The 23,564-nt window shown below is 44.0% G+C and overlaps 2 protein-coding genes across 2 annotated transcripts in view; one reads left to right on the top strand and one right to left on the bottom strand.

Moving 5' to 3' along the window:
* Nucleotides 1–2,823, bottom strand: part of TMEM63A (transmembrane protein 63A) — a 27,535-nt gene extending 24,712 nt beyond the window's left edge. The window contains exons 1-3 of the mRNA XM_068675944.1: nt 2,670–2,823; nt 2,014–2,135; nt 877–1,073 (exon numbers count right to left, since the gene is read on the bottom strand). Coding sequence (XP_068532045.1) covers nt 877–1,062 — 186 coding nt within the window. The 5' untranslated portion in view covers nt 1,063–1,073; nt 2,014–2,135; nt 2,670–2,823. The remainder of the gene's footprint in view (nt 1–876; nt 1,074–2,013; nt 2,136–2,669) is intronic.
* The window catches only part of LOC137853514 (left-right determination factor 2-like), a 58,874-nt gene extending 36,212 nt beyond the window's left edge, over nt 1–22,662 (top strand). Inside the window, exons 3-6 of the mRNA XM_068675945.1 lie at nt 17,777–18,107; nt 18,969–19,212; nt 19,981–20,220; nt 20,387–22,662. Of these exons, the coding sequence (XP_068532046.1) occupies nt 17,843–18,107; nt 18,969–19,212; nt 19,981–20,220; nt 20,387–20,726 (1,089 nt within the window). The 5' untranslated portion in view covers nt 17,777–17,842 and the 3' untranslated portion in view covers nt 20,727–22,662. The remainder of the gene's footprint in view (nt 1–17,776; nt 18,108–18,968; nt 19,213–19,980; nt 20,221–20,386) is intronic.
* Nucleotides 22,663–23,564: the final 902 nt, after the last annotated feature.

Below are 23,564 nucleotides of genomic sequence, written 5' to 3'. Positions count from 1 at the left end.
ACCACAGCTCAGAAAATATCCCCCCAAATAGTCCAACAAAATATTAATAAATGTCACTATGTAATTTTAGGAACATCCTCTAGTTCTTATGGAACTACCAGCTCAGACCTCACAGAGGCGGTTTCAAGTTTCCCCACAGTGGCCTTCTAGAATTCAGGAACTGTGATTCCCTCAGTCTCATTTCATTACCAGAAACCTTACTTATCAGGCCCATTTGCAGTTGCACAGTTCTGTTTTTCTGGTGGCTTAAGACCAGTAAGACCAAACTCATTGAAATAACCATAAATTTTATTGGAGTCTCAGGCATGCCCTGGAGCCTCCAGATCAGCAGATAGTCTTGCTTCTCCTTTTGTCCAGACTGAGCTGATCAGAACGCTATTTCTTTGACAGCTTCACAAAATCTAACTCAAAAATCTCTGAAGTGACAGATTTTCCATACTGTAACTCCTGTAAAACAATCAAGATATTTTCCTATGGATAAGCAATTTAGTAGTGGTGTTCCTGTTCTGAAAAACATACTCAGGAGTTAAACCCAGAGTAAGGAAAAAATGATCTTGCCATTAAGACAAAACATAGAAAATTGAGCTACCACTACACAAAGCCCACCATGATTCTAAATACAGAGCCCATCATACTGCACTCTCTCTACACCTACACATCCAACACACAGTGACATCATCATCCCACTTCCATGAGAGCTTTTATCAATAATTGAAAGTAAACTACCTTGAAGTTCTCAGGACAGCCTTAACACATTTATTATTCTGAAGGTTCTCGGAAACAAATTGCTACCTGATAAAAATTGTGCAGAATTCTGTGTCTAACTTTTGAGATGGCCCCTGTATTTTCAATACATGAAATAGAAACTGGTCTTACAACAAAGCAGGTTACATCAAGCAGCAGGACAGTTGGGATTCCACCAAAAGTTACTCCCTGGAGCACCGTGCTGCCCCGGGCTGTGCTGTAGCAGTACGTCTCATTTGTTGAGTTGAAAGGTACACTTCTATTCCAGTAGTAGGCTAGATGAGAATGTCCAAAATCCAGAAACAAGGAAAGGCTCATTTTCTCTCTCCCTTAATAAAAAGAAAAAAGAAACAACCATGTGAAAAGCCTTCCTGATATTTCTGAGATGTACTATCATCATTAAGTACAGCGAACATAGTAAGATTCGACAAGGAAAGTACTTTGGAAAAGAAGTTGTATTTAATAAATCATTCCTCTTCACCTGAGAAATATTTTTGCAGTAACTCAGTTATTCAGTAGACTCAGTTACTAGCAGAGCCCAAGCAAGAATTCCAGACATCTAACCAACCATGTTCCGTGCAGACCTCTGAGGAAGGCTACAGAAGAACACACAAACTCCTCTCTTATCTAACTTATAACACTAAACTACTTTCAGGCTGGATTCTGATTCTAGGAGTAACACAGGGCATTGAATATTCCAACAAACTATAAAAGTTCAAAGATGGCTCCTAGTAAATGAGCATGTGTGATTACACTAGCTTATGAACTTCGCATCCAAATGTTTGAATCCAAAACCTTGAGGTTATTAACAAATTTGCCACTATTTACCAAGGAAGAAAAAAAAATACTACCAAATACACATGCTCCTCTTTCTCTGTTCTTGGAATATTTTCCTTTTCAATTGGAGAGTTTAACTAGGAGAGCAGCACAGTAATTACAATATATCATTACCATGAAAGAACAGAGTATTTCCAATTTTCTATGAGACAGCCATGTACCTCATTTTAATCATCTGACTTGCTCAAATAAATTAGTAATATATGAGACCAGACAAGATTTAGCTGCTGATATAACAGTATTTTTTGGGTTTTGTTTGGGTTTGTTTTTTTCTTAAATCACTGCAGGCAGTTGCCCATGTACTTTGGGACTTTCTATTTCAAACACTTCTTTTCTTGGATCTTATAAACTTCATCGTCCTTACCTACTTGTGACAAAAGCGTGCTTCATGCAGAACACACTCTGACTGATAAATTCATAAAGAAAGCATACCCCAGACAACCTCTATCCTTCAAAATCAAAGACTGTAGGTCCTCATCACAGGTCCAGGAACGCTACTTTTAGGACATCATGCCTTTAGAAGAAGAGCACACATGACAGCACTGTTCCGGACGCTGAAAACAAAAACAAAAGAAGAATATGATTAAGCTCAAGGTCTCCCTCTGAAGAGCAAAAATAATAATAACAATAATAAAATCACTATAGAGAATACTTCTCCCAAAGCAGCATTTACTAAGTGTTGGACTGCGTGACACTTGGAGAGGTAGGTTTTGTCTCAGCGGACAGGTGCGCTGTGAAAAAAAAACACACCTAATCGTGCCATAATTCTGCCCTTGCTTTCTAAGGACTGAAACCTAGCGCTGACAGAAGAACAAGACTTTTTTTTTTAACAAACTTTGGAAACTTTGGCCACGCCAGACCGCGAGTCAGCATGAAAGCAACGCTGCATCTCCTCACAGACAGCCCCCAACCCCGCTCCTTCCCCCCGCTGCCGGCCGAGGAGGACCCGCGACGCCTCTCCTCACAGGACAGAACAGCAGCGACTCCCCCCGGGGCTTCCCGGCCCCCCCTGCCGGGCTGAGGGCAGCGGCCGGACCCCTCCAGCACCCCCGGGGCTCGGCCGCCCCCCAGCCCCGCTCTGCTCCTACCTGCACCGCCCCAGCCCCGGCTCCACGTCCCGCGGGCCGCGCATGCGCGCCCAGGGCAACGGCGGCAACGGGCGGGGCCGCGCGGGCAGCGGGCAATGGGCGCGCGGCGGCGGTTGGTGCCCCCCTGACAGGACGGGGCGGCTTCTGCCTCATGACGGGGCAGCCGCTGCCGCCCGCCTCTTTCCTGTCGTGTTTACCAAAGCTTAAAGCGCTGACCTGAGGGAAGGGACGCTGTAGTACCTCGGGGGGAGCTGGTCGTGCTGTCACGATTCCCTTTCTTCCGTGGTGCTGCAGCGAGCGATACGTGGCGCTGGGAGAGGCGGGCACACAGCCAGAAGGGGTGGTTTGGTCTCGGGAGTAGCCCCGAGCTGTGCTATGAGCTGTGTTAGTTCCCAGACAGAAGGATCAAAAAAACTTCAGGAGAAAAACAAAAAGAAAATAAAAACAACAGGATATGATAGAATTGCCTTTAAAACGCTAGAAGACGACTTTTCTGCTTATCTAACGGTGCTTAAATGATATCTGTAGGGGCTTACAACAGCTGTTTTAGGCATTCCTGGCATATCCATGAAAATTTTATCCTGGTTCCTAAAGACTAAAATCTCTGCTGAGGCCTAAAACGTTTTGTAACTTCTTCATGATGTTCAAGTTGTAATGTTAATGTGAGCTACAGTGCTGTGTTTGGGAGGAAACCATTTTGTGCCTCCGTGACACACATTTTTGGCCTCCCCAAAGAATGAGATCCCCAAAGAGATTTTTTTTTTTTTTTGTACTTTATTCGTTCTTAGCAGAAAAGGAGGACAAGAGGTGGGATTTCAAGCAGGGCACTGAATGTCAGAAATCCCAGTCAGATACAGGGGGTGAGCACACAGGTGGCAGTGAAGCAGGCTGTATGCTGAGATGGGTAGCTCCGAAAGAAAGTCAGATGTAGTAATAGGAATGTTTTGTGAAATATTCGAAGAGAGGAGCAGAGCGGAGCTAGGGTGTTTAAGTTACTGTGTCTATGATAGGGCTGGGATGAGAATGATTCCCAGCCACCTACAAGGACACCCTCTCCTTGATGGAAGTGAATTGCTTCGAGCCAACAGGCTAGAAATGCGGTGCAGCAAGGCCCCACTGCCCACTGCTTCTCTACCCTTAACTTTAGTATTCCCTCAGCAGTCATTTGATGCACCTAAATCATCAAGGCACTGGAATCTCATGTTACACTAGTCAAAATCTCAGGCCAGTACTGAGTCATCTTTCAACTTTTATGTTTAAATAAATTATGTTTTAAAAAAATTGTGTTTAAAATGTTTTTTTTTTTTTTAGCATTTGAGCTGCCTAAAAGCCAGCATATCCTCTAGTTGGCAGTCCCATTATTACCTCTCCATCTTCAACTCTGCCTGTATTCAAACTCTGTGTTTTTAGGTCCCTGGATGCAATGCCCACTATGCTGCTCCCAGCCATTTTATTTATATACTATATATATATATATATATATATATATATATATATATATATATATAATTATATATAATTATATATACATATAGTATATACATATAGTGCCTTCCACCACTCCATCCTGCAAAAAGGGAAAAAGTCCCAGTTATATGCAATAACTAAGAGAAATTTTAAGATAGAATAATTGCAGATAAATGCAGATAACCTGTGATTTTAAATTGGCCATGAACATTTATGGTAGTTACAAAATGGCGTAAAAGTCCTCAACTTAAAGCAGAGTGGCTCAGATTCATGCTGGAATAAAGACATCCGTTATTGTTGAATGGCGTTAATGGTTTCTGCTTAAAAACACATTGTCTTCTACTTAGGGCTAAATTGGTGGGAAAGATGTTTGGCATGAGTATATTAGAATAACTATTCTATCCTGGCTTTTCTGGAATAACTTTTCATGTAATAATAATTCTTCAATCAGGAATTAAAAGTGGAATACTTATAACTTTTTTTTTTTCTTTTTGAAATAAAATCTTACTGACGTGGCTATAGCAGAGTAGATATACCATGTAGGTGTAGCCTTAGTGCATGCTTGCAGGCAGCTCTTATACTTTCAGGATCAAAATCCATTTGGTTGATTTTCTCACTGCAAAATCATTTTCCCCTCTCTTTCTCACAAGAATAAATCAAGTTTTTGTCTTTTTTTTTTTTTTTCTCTCCTGTCTAGACAGGCTCTTTAGCTAGGAGGTGTGATTTTGTTTATCTCTAATTTCAGCAGCAGTCACATCTCCCTTCTCTCTACCTCTTGTAAATAAGGGTTTGTTTACCACTGTCTGTTCTTTTGGTGACAAAAGCCACATACTGTCATTAGTTAGCAAACTTTTAATTACGTTGCTGGAGCAGATGGAATCCAGCCTCAGAGAAGGTCAACAGAATTTAAAGTTCTTCCATCTTTATTGTACTTTGCGTGCTCCATACCCATCTCAACTGCTCTTTAGCACTAAGTTGAACAAGTGTGCGAAGTATTTACACTTACGTGTGGGACTGTTCCCTTACTTGAGTTATACCCTCAGGCAAAGGTACTTTATTAAATGACCTTATGGCTGAAGAACTGACCTGTCACTTTAGGTTTGATTTATCACAGCAGGACTTCCCTAAATGGGTGAACTTCCAACAAAACATCAATAGTCTCCGGACCGAGTATGAGGTGGCCTGATGCTTTACCATGTGTGGCAGCTCTTGAAGTGGTTACTTTTGCTGCTCTCTGAAGAAAACCTTCAGCTCAGCTTGCTGTTCCTTACTTATTTGCTTATTCAAATCTATCTTAATGGATTTAATTCAGGTTTCATGCCTGGCAGCTCATCGCTACCTTTTAATCTTTGCTTTCATCTAGCAATCTGTTTACAAATCTCAATATACCAAAGGATTTAGTGTGGGCATTTTTTTTTAAAGATCTGAGCATTTAAATGTGTGCAATAAAAAAAAAATAGAAAAATCTAGACGGATAGACAGATTTACATGAACTCTAATCATAATACAAATCAGCAAGCAGCAAGTGCAGATTTAAATTTGTTAATTACACTTCATTTCTCTCTGTCCTTTTTAATTCTTAGTGTTGCTTCTCATTCATAGATAATATTGATTTTCAAGGTAAAACTAGCCTTGCATTAAGGATTGAATGCATTTTTATTAATCAAGAGAGCTCGCTATTATACAAACCATTTAACCAAATATATCTAGCAACATGTAATAGAAATTTGCCTTATTTTTCTTTCACATTTTGCATCAGACAGGACATGCTGCATGAGACCTTGCTGTTCGTGGTTGAGCATGATATATTTTTCTCATGATCTTTCTCAAGTTATATTTGGATGAAAGCTGGAATTGTACTGAAATGTACAAATGACATCAATCTAAAACAGCAATTCTGAAAAGTATGTGAGAAATGCACGGGGCGGGGGGAAGAAAGCTTATAACAATGTTTTCTGCATTTAAAAGTGATTTATTAAACAGCAAGGTATTGTTCCTACTTTGTGCTTTGGGATCATTGTCTTTATTGTCATTGTTATGTATAAACAGGAGTCCCTGGGAGTGTTCCTTGTGTTCTGTACTGATACCTCAGCTGCGAACGCTGTCAAACCTTGCTGTAGTCTTGCCTGGGCTAGACAGGCCCATGCCTTGCCACAGGGCAATGCATGTAATTCCTCATCACTCACTGGTGTGAGATTTCAGCATGAGATTTCAGACCTTTGTTTTGTGGGTAGATGCAGCTGTGGAGAATCTATTGCTGATACTCAGAATTTTTAAGTTTATTAGTAGGGTGTTGAAATGAGACCATTGCTGAAGTGGCATATTTTGGTATAAAACTAGGACAAGAAGACCTGAAACATGAATGACTTCAGTGTTTTCTGACTTTACATATTATGTTAATGTCTATCCATGCATTAACCTTGTGTAGATAGAGTCTGAAAGGATTTAATGCATAGGTAGTGTAGCACTAGCTATAATTAAGGCAGCTCCCTGGGAGAGAGAGAGAGGCAGAGAAACCATCTGTCACATCCTGGTCTCTTCCACCAAAGAGGACAGCACCTGGCCACATGTTTGGTTTAGGTGAACCAGGAGGCAGGTGTATTTATCACCAGCGTGATAATATCATTGGTGATGATATCACCAACCACTTAAAGCGTGTAATGTTTTGCTGTCCCTGGGTACAGTATATGTTAGCTTTATAGCAAAGCGGTCTGGTGTCCTTGTTTCTGTGCTCCACAGCTGTCCTGATCATACAAAACAACTTGTTGCAAAAGCGCTGGGGTGAGACCTGGATAGATATTAGCGTATTTTCCCTTGAGCAGAAAGCTGGGCAATTGCTTGCACAGGAGCCACAAAATGCCCCAGGAGATCCTGCAGTCTGAACTATCGGAGGGCCAAGACAGGAGGATATGAGGGAACATGTATCCCCAAGATGAATTGAAAGTAATTTAATGCTGATTAACCTCTCAAATCCAGTTTTTAATCAAAATAGATCAGAAGAAGAAAACTAGTTTTCCCATTTTTTTTTTTCAAATACTAATCAGTTTGACAACTTGGAGCAAGACTGAAGTGGTTGGACTGCTTCATCCACAGTGCATCTGCAGAGTCCATGCAGATCCTCAACTTTCATCCTTACAAACAGGACTCCAAGGCCGACATCATGGCCCTGCCTAGCTCGCTGGCTTGGCTTGCCTTCAAGGGTCAGTATCAAGCACGCTGCTTGAACATTTATAAATGTAACTTACAACATTTTTAAATGTTAAAAGCTTAAGCCTTAATGTAGATGGTTATAATTTAAATAATCATATTTTTAAAATATGAATATATTTAAATAGAAACCTGGATTCAATATTTTTGAAAGAACATTTAAAACGTGTGGTCTTTATTTTCCTTGGGTGCAAACTTCCAACTCCTGGATTAAAAGATGGAGAGAAAAAAAAGTCTGAGTGCAGTCTGTGAGGATTTCAAAGAGCTTTGACTTTATTTTCATCTCAGGCTAGCTCAAAGCAGATCAGAAGCAGCCAAACTAAGAGTTACGCTTTATAGCACAGTGTAACGCCTGGCAGTTTGCACCAATAATTATCTGTGTGGATTTGTGTGACTCAGCCATTAGGTGTGATTTGTTAATTTCAGAGTTTCATTTTGCAAAGAGCACAGAAAGTCCCTGTTGCACTTTGCAGTGTGGCAGTGGCTCGGCTCCTTTGCACATTCACACTGCAGCAGGTGAGCACGGGGGGACAATAATGACAACTGGATGATCCTGGTGAGCCCAAGCAGGGGGTCAGGTGCAAGTGTCTGGGGCAAACTGGTGACAGAATGCAAAGTGCCTTAAGCGGGAGGATGTGAACAGCTGTCACGGCAGCAAACAGCCACCACCAATGGCACTGTGGCTTTTTCCATCCAGAAAGATCCTGCACCCAGGGCCTGGCTTGGGTAGAGTTTGTGTGGTGTGCAACAGCATCTAACCAGTTCAGGTGCATGACTGCCACTCAAGCCACACCGTGGGTATGTTGGGGGTCCTTCAGGGTACCTTATCGCCCCTCCATGTCTAGGGAGACAGAGGAGTTGCCTAAATACAGGACAGTCCTTAGTGTGTCATCACCTCTTGGACATACGATCACCATACCCTCTGGCTTTCCCACTCTCATCCCTCCCTATCCATTCTTTCCTTCCTCTTCCTGTAGTAGTTTATTTCCTCTCCCCATTCATTTTTTCCTACATCTCCTTTTTTATAATGATTTTATTTCTCCTAATCATTTTTTTTTCCATCTTTCTCCTCTCAAATATATGCAAAGAGTATGAAGGTATTCACTTGCAACCCTTCCAGCTGTACACGGTGCCTTTAACATTTTCTTGTGAGTAAGAGTGCTCCTGATCTTGTAAAAATGGAAAGTCATCTTGTCACTGCCTACTGGGCTTAAACACACAGGTAATCTACGGATCAGTGGAGAATTTTCCTCACTGTAAAGACACAGTAACAGCTGACAAGAGTTATATCACTTGTTTTACCAGTGTATGTACTGTAATTGTTTTAGTCTGTTGGTGATTAGAATTTTGTTGATAGAAGCTGTGGTTGGCTGGTACCTTTGAAAATCATGTTATTTATCTTAGTGACTAAATAGGGACTTGAAAATATTGGCCAAAGCAATTTGCTCAAGGTCATTATACTGACTCAGGGACAGAACTGGGAGGAGAGCCTAAATCTCTTCAACTCTCCCTTCCTGTTGACATTCTGCACAGTCCCAGTAAAGCAGATGCTTATATGTGCAGATTATATACCAGATTATAATGAGGTGAGTGATCAGAATTAATTTGGGAGGAGTTAAAAGCAGGTCCCAGTGCAAGACAGGATCCAGGGCAGGAGGAAGGTCCGTGCCTCGTGGCAGCAGGGGAGCAGGCTATTCCTGCTTTCACAGCACCTTTTATTTTACACTTTCTGCATTAGTTCCTGGCACTGCCCCACATGCAGTTGTATGGACACAGCTGAGAGGGTAGCTGCAAGCTGGCACTGTGGCACTCAGAGCCCCAAGAGGAGCAAACCTGAGATTTAAGGCCCCAGATGACCGACTGCCCTGAGGAAGGGCAGGCCAGGTTGATCATAGTGCCTTTGTGCCGTAGTTCGTTTTCGCTATAGTTCCTGTAATGATTAGAAGGATTTTGTATGTCAGTATAAGACCTTGAACTTATTATTCAAATTGTCAGAGTGAGAACATTTCTCTGAGGACATGAAATATTGTTAAGAAACCAGTTCCCATCCACTTTTCTTACGAAACAAGACAACTGTGTTCTGTAACTATTGTGGTTTCTGGACCAGTTGCAAAGGCACACCAAGGCAATAACATATTTTCATGTTCCATTATGCATCTGAGCCTTTGCTTATTAAGGACAGCATAAATTTTAAGAGTCTTCCAGCCTGGGAATACAGTGAAGTCCAGAGGTAAGCTTTCATATCACAAGGGATTGAGAACAAACCACGCAATGCAATTTCCAGAGTTTGGGGAGCCAGTCTTCCAAATCTGCTGCACAACATGATTTTCAAATTCCCTACACTGGACTTGCAGAACCTGAACTTTATTGAAAACACCATTTTCTTCTCGTCTGTTGTTGAGGTGTTGTAACTGATCTGGTCAAACTGAGTAAGTACTTCAAATGAATTCCAGGTTACCTACGTCTCTGCTCTGCTTGTAGTACTTTATTTCTAGTTCTGCTGTCACGGAGGTAAAATATTCCTCCATCTCTTTTCAAATCAAAGTAAAGAGAGACAATCACCCCAGTTTTGCTCAAATCAATGAAAGATGGCCTTGAGTTCCTTTCTGTGCCTTTGAAAAACTTTTCCACACATGTGATTTGTTGGAAAACTCTGGTTTCAATACTGGTGATGCTGAAACCAACAGCCATGCTGCATAAATAGAGCAAATTTTAGTCACCACGTCTTTACTGTTATTCAGCCTGGAAAGCTTACAGATATGAGGTTTGAGTGTGTGGCATTTCCTACAAAATCTTGTGTTGAATCTAAAAGTAAGGTTCAGAAATGCATTTGATTGCTATGTGTAAACGTTGGCCATACCTGGATTAATGCGTTTAAGTAAGCAAATGGTTAGGTAAGAAAAAAACAAAAACCTGAAGTTTGTGTTTCACGCTTCAAGTGATGTGGCCAAGTGTGGCTAGATTCCCTTTTAAAATCAAACGAACCCGATGCATATCCCAGGGTCCTGTAGTATAAATGCTAAAAGGATTAAAACTAGTCAGGTCACACAACTTTATTTTACTCTTTACAAGGGCAATGTTAAATCCAAGACTTTATACCCTTTGTTTACGTAGATATGGGTACATGGCAGGAAATTACATAATTTAACCTCTGACTTGAAGTAAAATACCCCTTTGTGTTCTGTTTTGGAGTCAAAAACTCAAAGAACTGTATTTTCTCCAGTTCTTTCATACTGAAGTCTTTTTTATTAAAAAGTAATAACATACAGAAAATAGTTTTAAAAACACTGTAACAACAATAAGTACTTAAGTGAAAACAGCTTTGTAGTAACTGCTTGAGTAGAGGCATTTGACCTGTACACCCTCCTTTCAGAACATTGCAGCACTGTTTGAAGGCAAAAGAAATTTGGGGGGCTATTTTAATATTAGTTGTTATGTGATTGTCAAAGATGTACCAAGGTACACAGTCTAGACAGAAGGGTAGAATGAGTTAATGTTAACTGCTTGAAATTTTTTAACAGATATAAAATCTTTTTAAATGCATTTAGAATACTCTAAAGTCCTTTGAGGCCATTCTCAGAAGAGACGGCAGAACTCTCTGAAGAGAAAGAAACAGTGCTGCATGATGCAAAGTTTACAGCAAATAATGTCTGTCTCTTTCTGTTTTAAAAGAGTTAACGTTAAGGATCAAGATGAGGGATTACAGTCTGATCCCTATCATCATTTTACATTGTTCTGTTCTTCTTGAACCCCCTGACTCTACCAAAAACCCCTCAAACTTCCCACCAGCTCACCCGGGTCTGGTGGTGCTGCTGGACCCATTCTGAATTCCACTTTATCATCCTTTTGATCACAGAGCTAATGTGCTGTAAACATCAAGGAAAAAAGCCATGTGCAAGTGATTATTTTGAAACTGAATCCATCTAGGTTCCACGGTGTAAAACCTGCTGAGTGCCACAGCCCCAACTTTGCTTCAGCAGCAGATGTTAGAGACAGAAAACAAATCTACAAGTAGTTTAGCTCAATTTCTTGCTGTCACAGATACCTTTTTTTTACCAATATGCTTGCTAAGACACAGTCCAAGTTAATTTAAGTCATTAACAAGATAATGTTAATTTAACATTAAATTGGACGGTGCCTTAGCAAATATATATTTCGCTGAGCAAGTATGTATTTTACTGAGGACTAACGGAAGGAAGCCTTTGAGCAGTTACTCTACAACGTATCAGATGTACCAAATGAGTGAAGTCTAAAGTAATTATCAGTTCAGTTTGTCCTCTCTGTGTGTACTATGGTCTAATTTTGTCTTCTACAATCTTGCACTGTTTTTTATGTGGTTTTTTTTTTTTCATGCAGGGAGTAGCCTTTTTCTTTTTTGCACTAAACTAGCAAATGACTATTTTGCATGACAGCTCGCAGCACATAGTGGAAGAGATTCATTTTTCATCTCACTTCTCTTGGCCTTTCATGTTTATTTTTGGCCTACAGGGAAAAAAAAACATCTTCCAGCAAAGTTAGTAATGCAAATTATTCAATTTGCGTTAACATGTAGTTCATAATTTTTCTTTTGCAGCTTCTCCTGGTAATAAAGTTTGGCTCCTGGAATACAGCGTTACTCTTTCTCTGAGTGGGGAACAAGTTATTAGCTTTCTCTTCACAGCACAAGAGGGAAAGGCATTCAGTGAAGCAAAAGTTATAAGAGTAAAAATTAACTAAAGGAAATACAATGCGTAATGAAGCCAGGCTACTCACTGCCAGAGGTGCAATATTAATAGCACTCCAAGTCTAGTCGTGTGACAGGAAAACACGTGTGTTTCTAACAAATGGGGAGGCCGCTTGCTACAAAACTTAGCACAGGACTACAAGGGATGCAGAACATGCTTCAGGACATAAATGCTCTCTGTGTGGGTCTCACTGGGAGCACTTGGCTGTATGGGAATGAAGCGGGTTGTGCAGGTGAGAGTGTTATGAAGGCAGCAGTATGAGCAGCAGGCTAGCACAGCTCCACTCCCTCTCAGAGCTTTTCCATCACTACCTAGCCCAGAGGTGGACTCTCACTTGCATCACCAAGTCAGCAAAAACATACCCTTAAATTAAAACAGGTGATCAGCTTTGACAGTGTAAACACACAACTCTGAGGAGGGGGAAAAAATTAACTCATCAGATAAATATTCCTTTATTAGAAAATTAAGTGGTGCTCCTACAAAATACAGCTATTTCTCGGCTTTTGGGACATTCCTCAATAATGTATATGGTGGTGTAAAGAAAACAAGTTACAGACATATGCGTATTTATCTAATTCAACAGTATTTGCTGAATTTCACTGTTTTTCCTAGTAGCTTATTTTGTAGCTGCTGTCGAGTGGTCACAAATCCTGCTGCCCCAGCTACAAACAAAGCATAGATGAGGGCAGCGGGGAGGAGACTGCTGAAGGGACAGAAAAAGCTGTATTTAAACAGTTGTGTTGGCTTTTCTGTAGGGAAAAATAATAATAATAATAATAATAATAATAATAATTCTCAGAGCGCTCTTTTCTGCCAGAACACTGGCACTTTGCAAATGCTGCCAACACAAACCCTGAGAGCAAGCCAGCTGATATCAGCTGAGCAAGGACATGGTGGGACTTTGGACATTTTATCCATTCCTCTCCTAACAGATGTCCTTTTGTCTGGGCCATTTGGGCAAATCAAGCCCATAAGTAAAAGCAGAAGGCTGCTTAAGGAAGGTGTGTTGCGAGTCTGCAATCGAAGTCATATATCACCAAAGTTTCAGGAATATATAACCAAACTCAAGATAAGAACCAGGTTTGCAACCTGTCTCAAATGAAACAGGGCATTTACTGTACGGGATATGTTGTGAGACAAATGCACTCCTGGCATAAGGGAACATCCCACCCGTTATTGTCTGGGGCTTCACCACCATCGTTTGTGAGAGGGAACCCAGCAGAGCATTGCAAGGCATTTTGGTTGGAGGCAGCCAGTGCAGCCTGGCCTAGGCTGGTGGTAAGGAAAAGCAATTCTTCCCCATGAGCAGACTCACGTCCTCACCTAGATTCAATGAACTGGATGATTCCTGTGTAGCTCAAGCAAACGATGCACCACAAAACTCACCATGGAAACTGGCAGGCAGAGCAGATGCTGGGCACCGAGGCTGTGGTTGCTGTGTCTGCTGTGAGATCTGGGTGCTGCCAGGTCACAGTAACCGTGGCTCAGGTCAGCCGTCAGACTCTGCGTTGTGTTTCCCAGAGTTGTGCTAGTCGGAGCTTGTGATGCTGCCATAACTGCTTATTTTATGATTTTATACTCACTATGAGGGGAGTGGTGGGGGCTGGGGACACATGGAATTGCATGGTAAGTCAAACGACACCTGATCTAGCACAAAGCCTTTTGGCACAAAAATTAACATGGATGAGTTTGTAGATTAAATCAGAATCTGAAAAGTAATTTTAGTGCAGAACAACCCTCTGCATCGAGCAGCTCTGCTGTTTTCAGGCTGCCACTGGAAGCCAGATGAAAGCTGTTTGGTGCCATCAGGCCATATCACAGAATCACACAATGGCTGAGGTTGGGAAGGGAACATCTAAAGGTCATCTGGTCCACCACCACCACCACTCCCCAAGCAAGGACACCAGAGCAGGTTGCCCAGGACCACATCCAGAGACTCCACAAACTCTCTGGTGCTGTAAGGTCTCCTCAGAGCTTTCTTTTCTCCAGGCTGAACAACCCCAACTCCCTCAGCCTGTTTTTGTAGGAGAGGTGCTCCAGCTCCTTGAGCATATTTGTGGCCCTCCTCTGGACTCATTCTAATATTTCCATATCCTTCTTGTGCTGAGGGCCCCATGCCTGGTGTCAGGACCAGCACGTCCTGGTGCCTGGGGTTCTTCCCCAGGTGCACGACTGCAGTTCTCGTTGTTAAACTATCTTAGGAAATTTTTCTGTGCCAGATTTTGCAGAGCAGGATGCTGCTGCAGGGAGCACTCATGCAGCCTCCAGTGAGCTGTACTGGCCCCGGGTGCTGTTCTTCTAGCTATTTGCAGTGTGCAAGCTATCCCTGCCCTAATGAAAGAGCAGAAAAAGAAGGACAGCCACTATCCCGGGCAGACAGTTTACCAGTATCTTTCAGCAGATACGTGCCATTTTCAAAAAACAAGCATTACACAGGTCAGAGAATTTCTAGACCAGGCCGGTGGTTGGTGGTGTTTGGATTTAAAGTGGCAGACAAATAAGATAATGACCCTCTGGCCTGCTCACTCCCTTTTTGCGGTAGAGGAATTTCTCAAATTTCTCAAAGGTCTTGCTTCTGAGGAAGAAAGGAAATTGATTTAGGGCTTACCACTTTTTTTTTTTTCTTTTTTTTTCTTTTTCCATTTTTGAGAACAGGAACCAATATTTGCCAATCTAAGGAATAGCTGGGTCATGACTCACAACAACTTGCTGACACAGCTGAAAGCAAATCCTCCAAACAAGAAGCTGCAGTCCCCAGCTGGGTCGTTAAGCAGATCTTGTGCAGAAGGGCTGCAACTGTCCTACCAAGACCAAACTGAGCCGTCCTGAAGCCACACAGAGGGGAGCGAGGCATCCACTGCCCTCCTCTCCTTGAATAAAGGCAACATCAAAACCCAGGGCTGCCTCCCTGGCAGGGGATGCATTGCCATCCCACAGCTGTGCTTGCACCACGAGGGACTTAAGACTGAATAAGTCAGAAACAGAACCTCTGCTTGAATTATTCTTTACTTTGGCAAGTTCACACCTGCATCTTAACACTTTCATATTTATCTTCATACTTCTAGACTCAAAAGACAAAGACTTTAAGAGAAAAAAAGAAAAAAGAAAAAAGAAAAAAAAAAAAAAACACAAAAAAAAAAAAAAAAAAAAAAAAAAAAAAAAAAAAAACAGGCCAAAATCAGTGTAGAGATGTGTTCACATCTCTATATAAAAAGCCTGTTGAACTAATCAGGGCATTTCTTGGAGCACACAAGAACTGTGGCCTTTCACATCACTCAAGCAAAGGCCATTCTACTATGGGCCCAACTGTAATACAAAATAATTATGCCCATGCAAATTCAGATCTTGAAAAATTAAGGATTCAGATCCTCACTGGCACACTGAAAATGTGTTTGAAACGTTCCTGTGTCCCAGGATAACGGCTGTGTAATTATGCTAAGCCTTTCACACTTTCTCTTTTAAGCCATTAGATTTATTTACCAAAATCACTGCATAGATATGCCCAGAAAATATATTGGAGAACTGTTCAAAACTAAATTTAAAGCTTAAATATAGAGGTTCTCCCTTCAACAGGTCCTGGCTTTCATTAAAACTGTTAAGTTCCTGGGACTTGGTGCCCTACAGCCCCTCTAAATACTCTGATTCCTTGAATGCACCGTGGAGATTCTAATACACATTACACAAATAGAGCTACTATAAAATTCCTGACTTTTCTTGTTTGCATGACAAAGGCAGAATGGCAAATCCACCAATTGGACCGGATAATCACTCTCCTGTGAAAAGTCTGCAATCCACATCCTCTGTTTGATTCCTAGCTGAGCCTCAACTATTTGCTCCAAAAAATTTATTTTACGTGTGAAGTCCATAAATCACCATCCAATAAACATTAGACAGGGAAGGGATTTCATCCTGGCAGCTCAGACATCAGCCACAGGAGAAGTCTCATCCAGATCCAGAAATAAAGACTAACTGGACAGAGGTTTACAGGATCAGGCCTTATGGCATGTTTAAAGAGAGACCACTACGAATGCATGAGCTGTAATTTTTCGCAGCAGGTGACCCTCACAACATGAACGTGTACCAGCATAACAGTGTGCCAGTCAGGGACGTGCCATGTAGCTGGAGATGCAGCTGGAGGGGACAGCAGGGCAGGCAGGGCCTTCCCACGGGGCTAAGAGAGTCACAGAGATGCCAGCAAAATAAACTTCCTTCCTCTTATTTGCAAGAGCGGAAGTTTCTGACATGAGTTAGAGCTGATGGTCAAACGAAGTGGGTAATTTTCACTGCTTTTAGAGCCTTGGGACTGAAATAATATCACAGAAAATAATAATTTGTTCTGAAAAAGATGCTAAACAAAGAATTAAGGCAGACACTGCCCTGGGCCATGCACAACCGATGCATTTATAGTCACATTAGAATTCAGTTGAACCCAAGAAGGTGCCCCGTTAACATCTAGTGGAGACTTCATCATATTTAAGGATGCCAGTTTCTTTAAGAGGCTCCAAAGGCAAAGCAGCCTAACCAGAGGTGGCTGGCCACGCTCTCTCTGCAGGCTCTGTTTCCTTCCTCCATGCCCCAAGCAGGCTGCCTTGGCTCACGCTTGCCTGAAGGAGAGATGAACTGCTCCAGGGTGCTTTTGTACAAGTTCAGTTGCTTGTTTCTGCGGGAGAGGATGAGAATCTGCCCCTAATGCTGTGCTCCTTAAGACTTTCATCGATCAGGTTCTGCTTTTTCAATTCCCTTCTCCTGGGATTGGTTTCAAAAATTGATTCCTTCATTTTATGTCAGCAAAGGCCAAGGAAGCAGAGGATGTGAGCTCCAAGTTTAAAGATTGACTTCTGGAAGAACAAGCAGCCCCTGCAATCCAGCCTCCGCTTCAGCTTTGCTCTCTAGAGACAGCTCTCCGTTGTGGTTATTGATGGCACTCAAACACCAACACTTGTTACCTGTGTTCTGGAGAAGCAGCATGGTTTCTCACCTTCACTGAGGGATTATATGCCTGTATATAAAGCCATCTTCTTTTAAGCACACATATAATTAAGCACTCGGGAATCCATAAAGAGTGACTGAACATTTTAGCAAAACACCAGCCTTGTACATCTTCCACCTCCTGTGATTCAGAGGCAGTGCAAAAGACCATGAACCATTCAACCACCATGACTTGATGCTGTGATTCATATGTTTGATACATATAGTCAGAGATCAAAGCCCTCCACCCCCCAAAAAATCATTATTTTTTTTTAATGTCTGCCATAAGGGTGGACATTCAGATGTAGCTTTATTCTCCTGACTGATATTGGTCATTTTAGTTAACAACTCTACAAGGGTAAAGATCAAGGCTTCCTTTAAGAGTTGTATGGTGCAGCACTGACAGCAATGTAGTACTATGTATTAATACAAATGTATAATATGGATGTATTTTCTGTCTGACCCAGACCAAACAGGAGACCCTGCTTGCTCAGGGGACTTTGGGGCAGAACTTCACAGGGCGTTACAAAAGCAGGGAAATTTCTTCCCTGTGAAGGAATCTCGTTGCTCCCCTAAACCTTCTTGTATCGGCTTGGCGGTACGCGAAGGTGTTAAACTGGCATGTGTCTATCAAGGGGCGGGGGGGCGATCCTTTCAAGTCCTCTGCTTCATCCCCACTTGTGGAATTTGTTGTGCCAGTGGGACGAGGCTGGCTATAAAACCTCTGTCCTGCCCCAGCAGCCTGCGAGCGCTCCGCAGCCCCAGTGACAACCCTGCTCTTCCCTGCGGGGCCGCTGCCGGAGGAGGATGGAGCCGAGCTTTGCCCAGATGCTCTGCACGCTCTGCCTGGCCACCACAGTCTGTGCCTTCACCCAGGAAGAGTTCAAGGAGGTGCTGCTGAAGCAGCTGGGACTCTCCGAGGTCCCTAAGCTTCACAAGAGAGACCTGGTGGACCTGGTCATCCCAGAGCACGTGAGGAACAAGTACATCTCCATGCTGAAGCGCCACAGGGTGAAGCGCCGCGCCTCGCCGAGCCTGGGCAGCATCCTCCGGGGAATCCCTGGCAATGCAGGTAATGTCCCTGCACGCGGGCAAACCCACGGGGGAACGAGGTTGGGGTCTGGCTTTGAAGAGGAGCAGGGTGGAAAGCATGCGTGTAGCAGCAGCGTAAAGATTAACACGTGTCAGCGGCTCCTCACAGCTGAAGAGGTGACCCCACGGTCCTGGCAAAGGGCAGACTGCTGCTGGCACGTGAGAGAAAAGTAGTCCTAGTGCTCAGGAAGCATTTGGGGCAGATGAATTAATAAATAAGTAAATAAATAAATAAATAAATAAATAAATAAATAAATAAATTGTTAGTAGAAAGTGCAAACCTTGCAGTTTTTTAGTCAAAGCTTCAGAAAGTCCTCTTCTCATTCATGTAGGAACAGGTGTGATATGTCTCCTGAGGATATTTCACTCACCCTGGTCCTTTCATTTTGCTTGGGAAAATTATCCACAAGGAAATCTGCTGTGCAGACACAACAGAGTCTGTGCAAGGACGCTGCAAGCTTGGTTTACTTTTAATAGACACACATAGCATCCTGGGCAGCAAAGGAAGACACTTTTTCATCGCAATTTGTGCAGTTTCTTGCTTTCACAGATGGTGTTGGCACAAAGGGATGCACACCTTTTAGTGTTTGCTCCATTTAGGGGTGAATTATATAGATTTCTTTCCATTGTAGCCAAGTTGCAGAGGCTTAGACCTAGAAGAAGAATTAGGGCATTTGCAAGACCTTGATTCAAGAGCACATTAGAAAAAGTGTGTTTAGTGGCTGTCTCTGCCACAAGGGATCATTTTGGGAGCATGCAAGGAGTGTGTTGTGATGATAATTGCGGATGAGGTACAGAGGATGGCAATGACACGGTCTTTTTTTGTCCGAAATGTGTGCAGACATTGGGGGAGACGTCCTCTATCCTGACCCCACACGCCAGAACCTCGTTTTTGACATGGAGGGGAGAATACCGATAAACAGCGAGGTGACAATGGCCGAGCTGAAACTTTTCAAGAAGCCCTTGGACAGGGCAAACCTGCCTGCTAAGCAGTCTCACAGGCCTGTCTCCAACGCCAGAGTCAGTGTCTACTGGGTGCAGCGGCAGCGTGATGGCACCAACAGGACCTCCCTCATTGACTCCCGGTAGGTTATGGGGTGCCAGTCCCCGGGATGGGGACAGGTGCCACTGGGTGTGCCTCTGGTCTGTCCAGTCTGGGTACATCTGTAGAACTGGGCTGTGTGGCCTCTAAGGCTAGAACAAGCTGATAAAAGCAGATATTAAGTTAAGCCTGCAATATGCAATAATGCATTAAAGTGAAGCATTTCTGTGTCAGATGATGGTCTTCCCTTCTGACAGTCTCCATCTGACTTGCTTACCTCTCAGTCTAACTCTCAGGGGTTACTGGCTTTAGTAACCTGGCTATAGTCTTTCCATTGGCCACCTCATTAGCTGCTTTCAATAAGTAAATTATGCAAAAAGCATGTTTCTGCAGTCGAAAGTTTCTGAAAACTTTACAACCCTTGAAGGCAGAATTAGACATCAAACCAACTTTTTGGGTGGGCAGGGACTTGTGGCCCTAATACAGCTAGGACAGGTGCAGGTTCAGGAGTATTTAAGTTTACCAGGCTGCTGTCACGAGCACTGATGCTGCATATAACCCTGCACTGCTTGTATCAATACCTTAGCACAAGCACACACAAGGGTTTTTGTTTTTCCCTTCAGTGTCTGCTAGACTTGCATGCTTTGTGTGCTTCTTTTAGTTAATTGCTGTGGGTGCTTGCCCAGAGCTGCTCAGTAAGAGTTGTCAGGCAGCTGAGGCACATGGCAATGCACAGGGAGCAAATTACTCGGTGGCAACAACAGCACCACGAGCCCAGGCTTTATCTGACGGGCTTTTCTCTGACGGGCAGGCTGGTTCCAGTGCGAGAGTCGGGCTGGAAGAACTTTGACGTGACACAGGCCGTGCACTACTGGCTGCGAAACAAGAGGCAGGAGCCCATGGTCCTGCAGGTCTGGATCGAGGGGGAGCGAGTAGGCAGTTATGCCTCAGAGGTGGCCAAAGCAGTGCGCTTCACCTCGCAGGACCCCAGGGACAAAGCCATGGGCAAGCCCGAGCTGGTGGTTTATACCCTCGACTTGGAGGACTACGGGTGAGTATGAAACCGAAATCCGTGCAACCTTGACCCTGAGTTACCATACTCACTTTGTTGCCTGAATTTTCAAAGCAAACCTGGGCACGGTCCAAGCATCATGGCTCAGGGCCAGCCTCTGCCCTCAGCCTTCCTGACCTCCTGTTGTTTCTTGCTTCACACACAGGGGCCCCGGGGACTGCAAGGATGGCATGGTGACGGGGAAGTCCACCTGCTGCCGTCAGAAGCACTACATCAGTTTCCGTGAGCTCTCCTGGACACAGTACTGGGTCATTGAGCCAGCTGGGTACCAGGCTTACCGGTGCCAGGGGGGCTGCCTGCAGCCCCCCAGGTCCCTGCAGCACTTGGGGGCTGGGGGACGTGCCTGCGCTGTGGCCGAGACCTCCTCACTCCCTGTCATGTACCTGGTCAGGAGGGGCAACCGCACCGAGATTGAGGCAGCTGAGTTTCCCAACATGATCATCGAGAAGTGCAGCTGCATGGCAAATGGTGCGGCGCTGGTGTGAGGGACAGATGGATGGACAGGACTTGTGACACCTGTGGGCTCAGAGGAGCATCCATCCTCACCCAAACCTATGTGACTTAGACCTCGCTGGATTTGGTGGAGCTGCTTCCAGGTTATTTCAGTCCCCACCCCAGGGTACTGCACACAGCTGCAGGCAAAAGGCATGGACCATGATCGCTGCCAGGTGCAGAAGTCACACCTGGGTTTGACTTTCAGTTCCTCAGCCTCCAGCGCTCTGTAAATTTTGGTCCTTGTTTGTCCAAGTCACGTTTATTGTGGATTACAGAGCAGAAGCACTTACATGTATATATTGTATACACACAATATACACAGGTATCACACACATACATATATGTAGTATACAAATATATGTATTGTATACATGCGTATTGTATATATACATACTGCCTACATACATACATATATGTACATGGAATATTGTCCAGAGCTCAAAGGAATTTATATATATGTGCATATATATTGTATGTATGTATACTTATATATAAATGTACATATGATATTGTCCAGAACGCAAAGGGTAATATTTTTCACCCCTGTACTTATGGCTTGGCACAGTTTTAGGCAGAATTTAGAGTCTTGATGTCAATAGGCATGTTACAAACCATGACTATGTTTTGCTTGCACGAGTAGCAGTTTGTAGAATCAGGCCCTTGTTTTTCTGATTGTGTATTACAGGTTTTTTTCAATTAAGGGCTATTTTTCTAGTCTTAATTGCTTTCAACAACAAGAAAACAATAAAGTATTATTATTAAAATATCCATTTGCATATAATTATTCCTAGGTGTGAAAGCGGAGGAAAAAAATCAGTGATATTTCTGAATGTATCCCGCTGTCCAGCTCCTACAAACATGCACCCGGTAACAGCCCGCTTACATGCGCGTCTCTGCCTGCTCATGATAAGATTATCTGCCCATGCAGGCAGGCACAGGGCTGAGCTGCTGCGGAGAATACACCACCGCCACTGCTCCCCATGCTTCTGCAGGGTATAAGCTAGTACTTTTATGAGGAGAAATTCCAGAAACTCATCCGAGAGGCAAGCTCTGTGTGAGCTGCAGCAGTGCACCCTCAGGGTGGGCAGGCAGCAAGGTAAGCCTATAGTCCTATAACTATAGTCCTGGATGAGATAGGCTGCCTCCCCCCTCTCCTGTCCCCTGGTGAAGTGCATTAGTCCTGGCCCTTCCTCATGGGCACCTCAGTAGCACATCTCCCAGAGAACGACAGTGATAATGTGGCATTTTTTTTATTTTTTTTTGAACTGTATAAAACACAGAGTCACAGAATATCCCAAGTTCGAAAGGACTCACAAGGATCATCGAGTCCAACTCCTGGCTCCACACAGGTCTACCCCAAAGTCAAACCATATGTCTGAAAGTGTTGTCCAAATTCTTCTTGAATGCTGTTGGGTTTGGTGCTGTGACCACTTCCCTTGGGAGCCTCTTCTAGTTCCTGACCACCCTCTTGGTGAAGGACCTTTTAATATCCAGCCTGAACCTCTACTGACACAGCTCCATGCCATTCCCTCAGGTCTGGTGACACCAGAGCGGTCACCAGAGAGAAGAGGTTTTCTCTCTGGGGTCACCAGAGAGAGAGAGGTAGGTGTAGATCTTTGCTCTCTGGGGTCACCAAAGAGATCGACACCTACCTCTCTGCTCCCTGTTGTGAGGAAGCTGTAGGCTGCAATGAGGCCACCTCTGTCTCTTCTTCTCTAGGATGAACAAATCAAGGTGCTGGCTGAGCCCACTGCTGGTGGGAGGACTCCTACATGAGTTTGGCTGGACAGGGAGCCCAGGGGCCACAGAAAAGGTGAATCTTGCCCCAGGAGTTTGTGGAGTCTCTTTCCTTGGAGATACTCATATTCAAAAACATGTTCCTGGGCAGCCTGCTCTGGGTGTCCCTGTGTGAGCAGGAGAGATAGACAACGCTTCCCACCTCTGCCACCCTGTGATTCTGTGGGGACTGGGGCCTGCAGGACTCAGCAGCGGCATCAGGCTGTCCCCCATGGAGGCCGAGGTGTCGGGCGTCCCTGCCACCCTGCACGAGGCCACCTCCGAGGTCACCCAGCCATACAGGCCTCCCCCTCGGCCTGTAGGTGGGCTGGCACCTTTCACTTCTGTAAACACTCGTAACAAAGCAAAGCAAACAAATGATAGCTTTAAGGGGAGTAAAAATGGCAGGAGCATGGATTCACCAGTGCCAGCACCGGGCACATAGCACCAAGGGTGACTTGGATCTGAATCGGAGGAGCCAGTTTGGTCTCAGCCATTTTCTCCTCATGGTTATAGGGTGTCTGTCTCAGTGAACATTCAGTCCTGGTTCCTCCCCACCCAGCTGGGACAGGGCACAGCCAACTCAAATATAACTGTGAGGAACAAAGCAGCCAATATATCTGCACACTGTGGCTCCTGGAGAGGACAGTGTTTGAACTGGTGTCTGCATGCGGAGGAAAAGCATTAACCCTGGTGTCCCTCCAGCCATCAGCTGGACCTGGGACATCCACCCCAAGCCTGGGAGAAATCACATGCCATGGGGCCAGGCAGGCTGGAGGCACCAACCCCGTCACCCCCACCATCACACCCAAATACCACAAGCACAGTACTGATGCATCATAAGACACACAGCATGTGATTCTTCTGAGTAACTCCAGCTGGCTTCGCAGGGAAAATGCAGCAGGCTGGAAAGTGGGTCTGAAGGGATGTAGGGTCCAGAGGTTTCTGCAGCGCAGAGGCTGTGGGTTTAAATCCTGCCCCATCAGGGGCTTCTACAGACATTCACCAGTGCCACAGGGGATTATCTCCTGGCCTGCCACCTTCAAGGCAGG

The sequence above is a fragment of the Anas acuta genome, chromosome 3 (assembly GCF_963932015.1).
Source record: "Anas acuta chromosome 3, bAnaAcu1.1, whole genome shotgun sequence".
Taxonomy (NCBI): Eukaryota; Metazoa; Chordata; class Aves; order Anseriformes; family Anatidae; genus Anas; species Anas acuta.
This window is presented reverse-complemented; position numbering and strand designations above follow the sequence as displayed.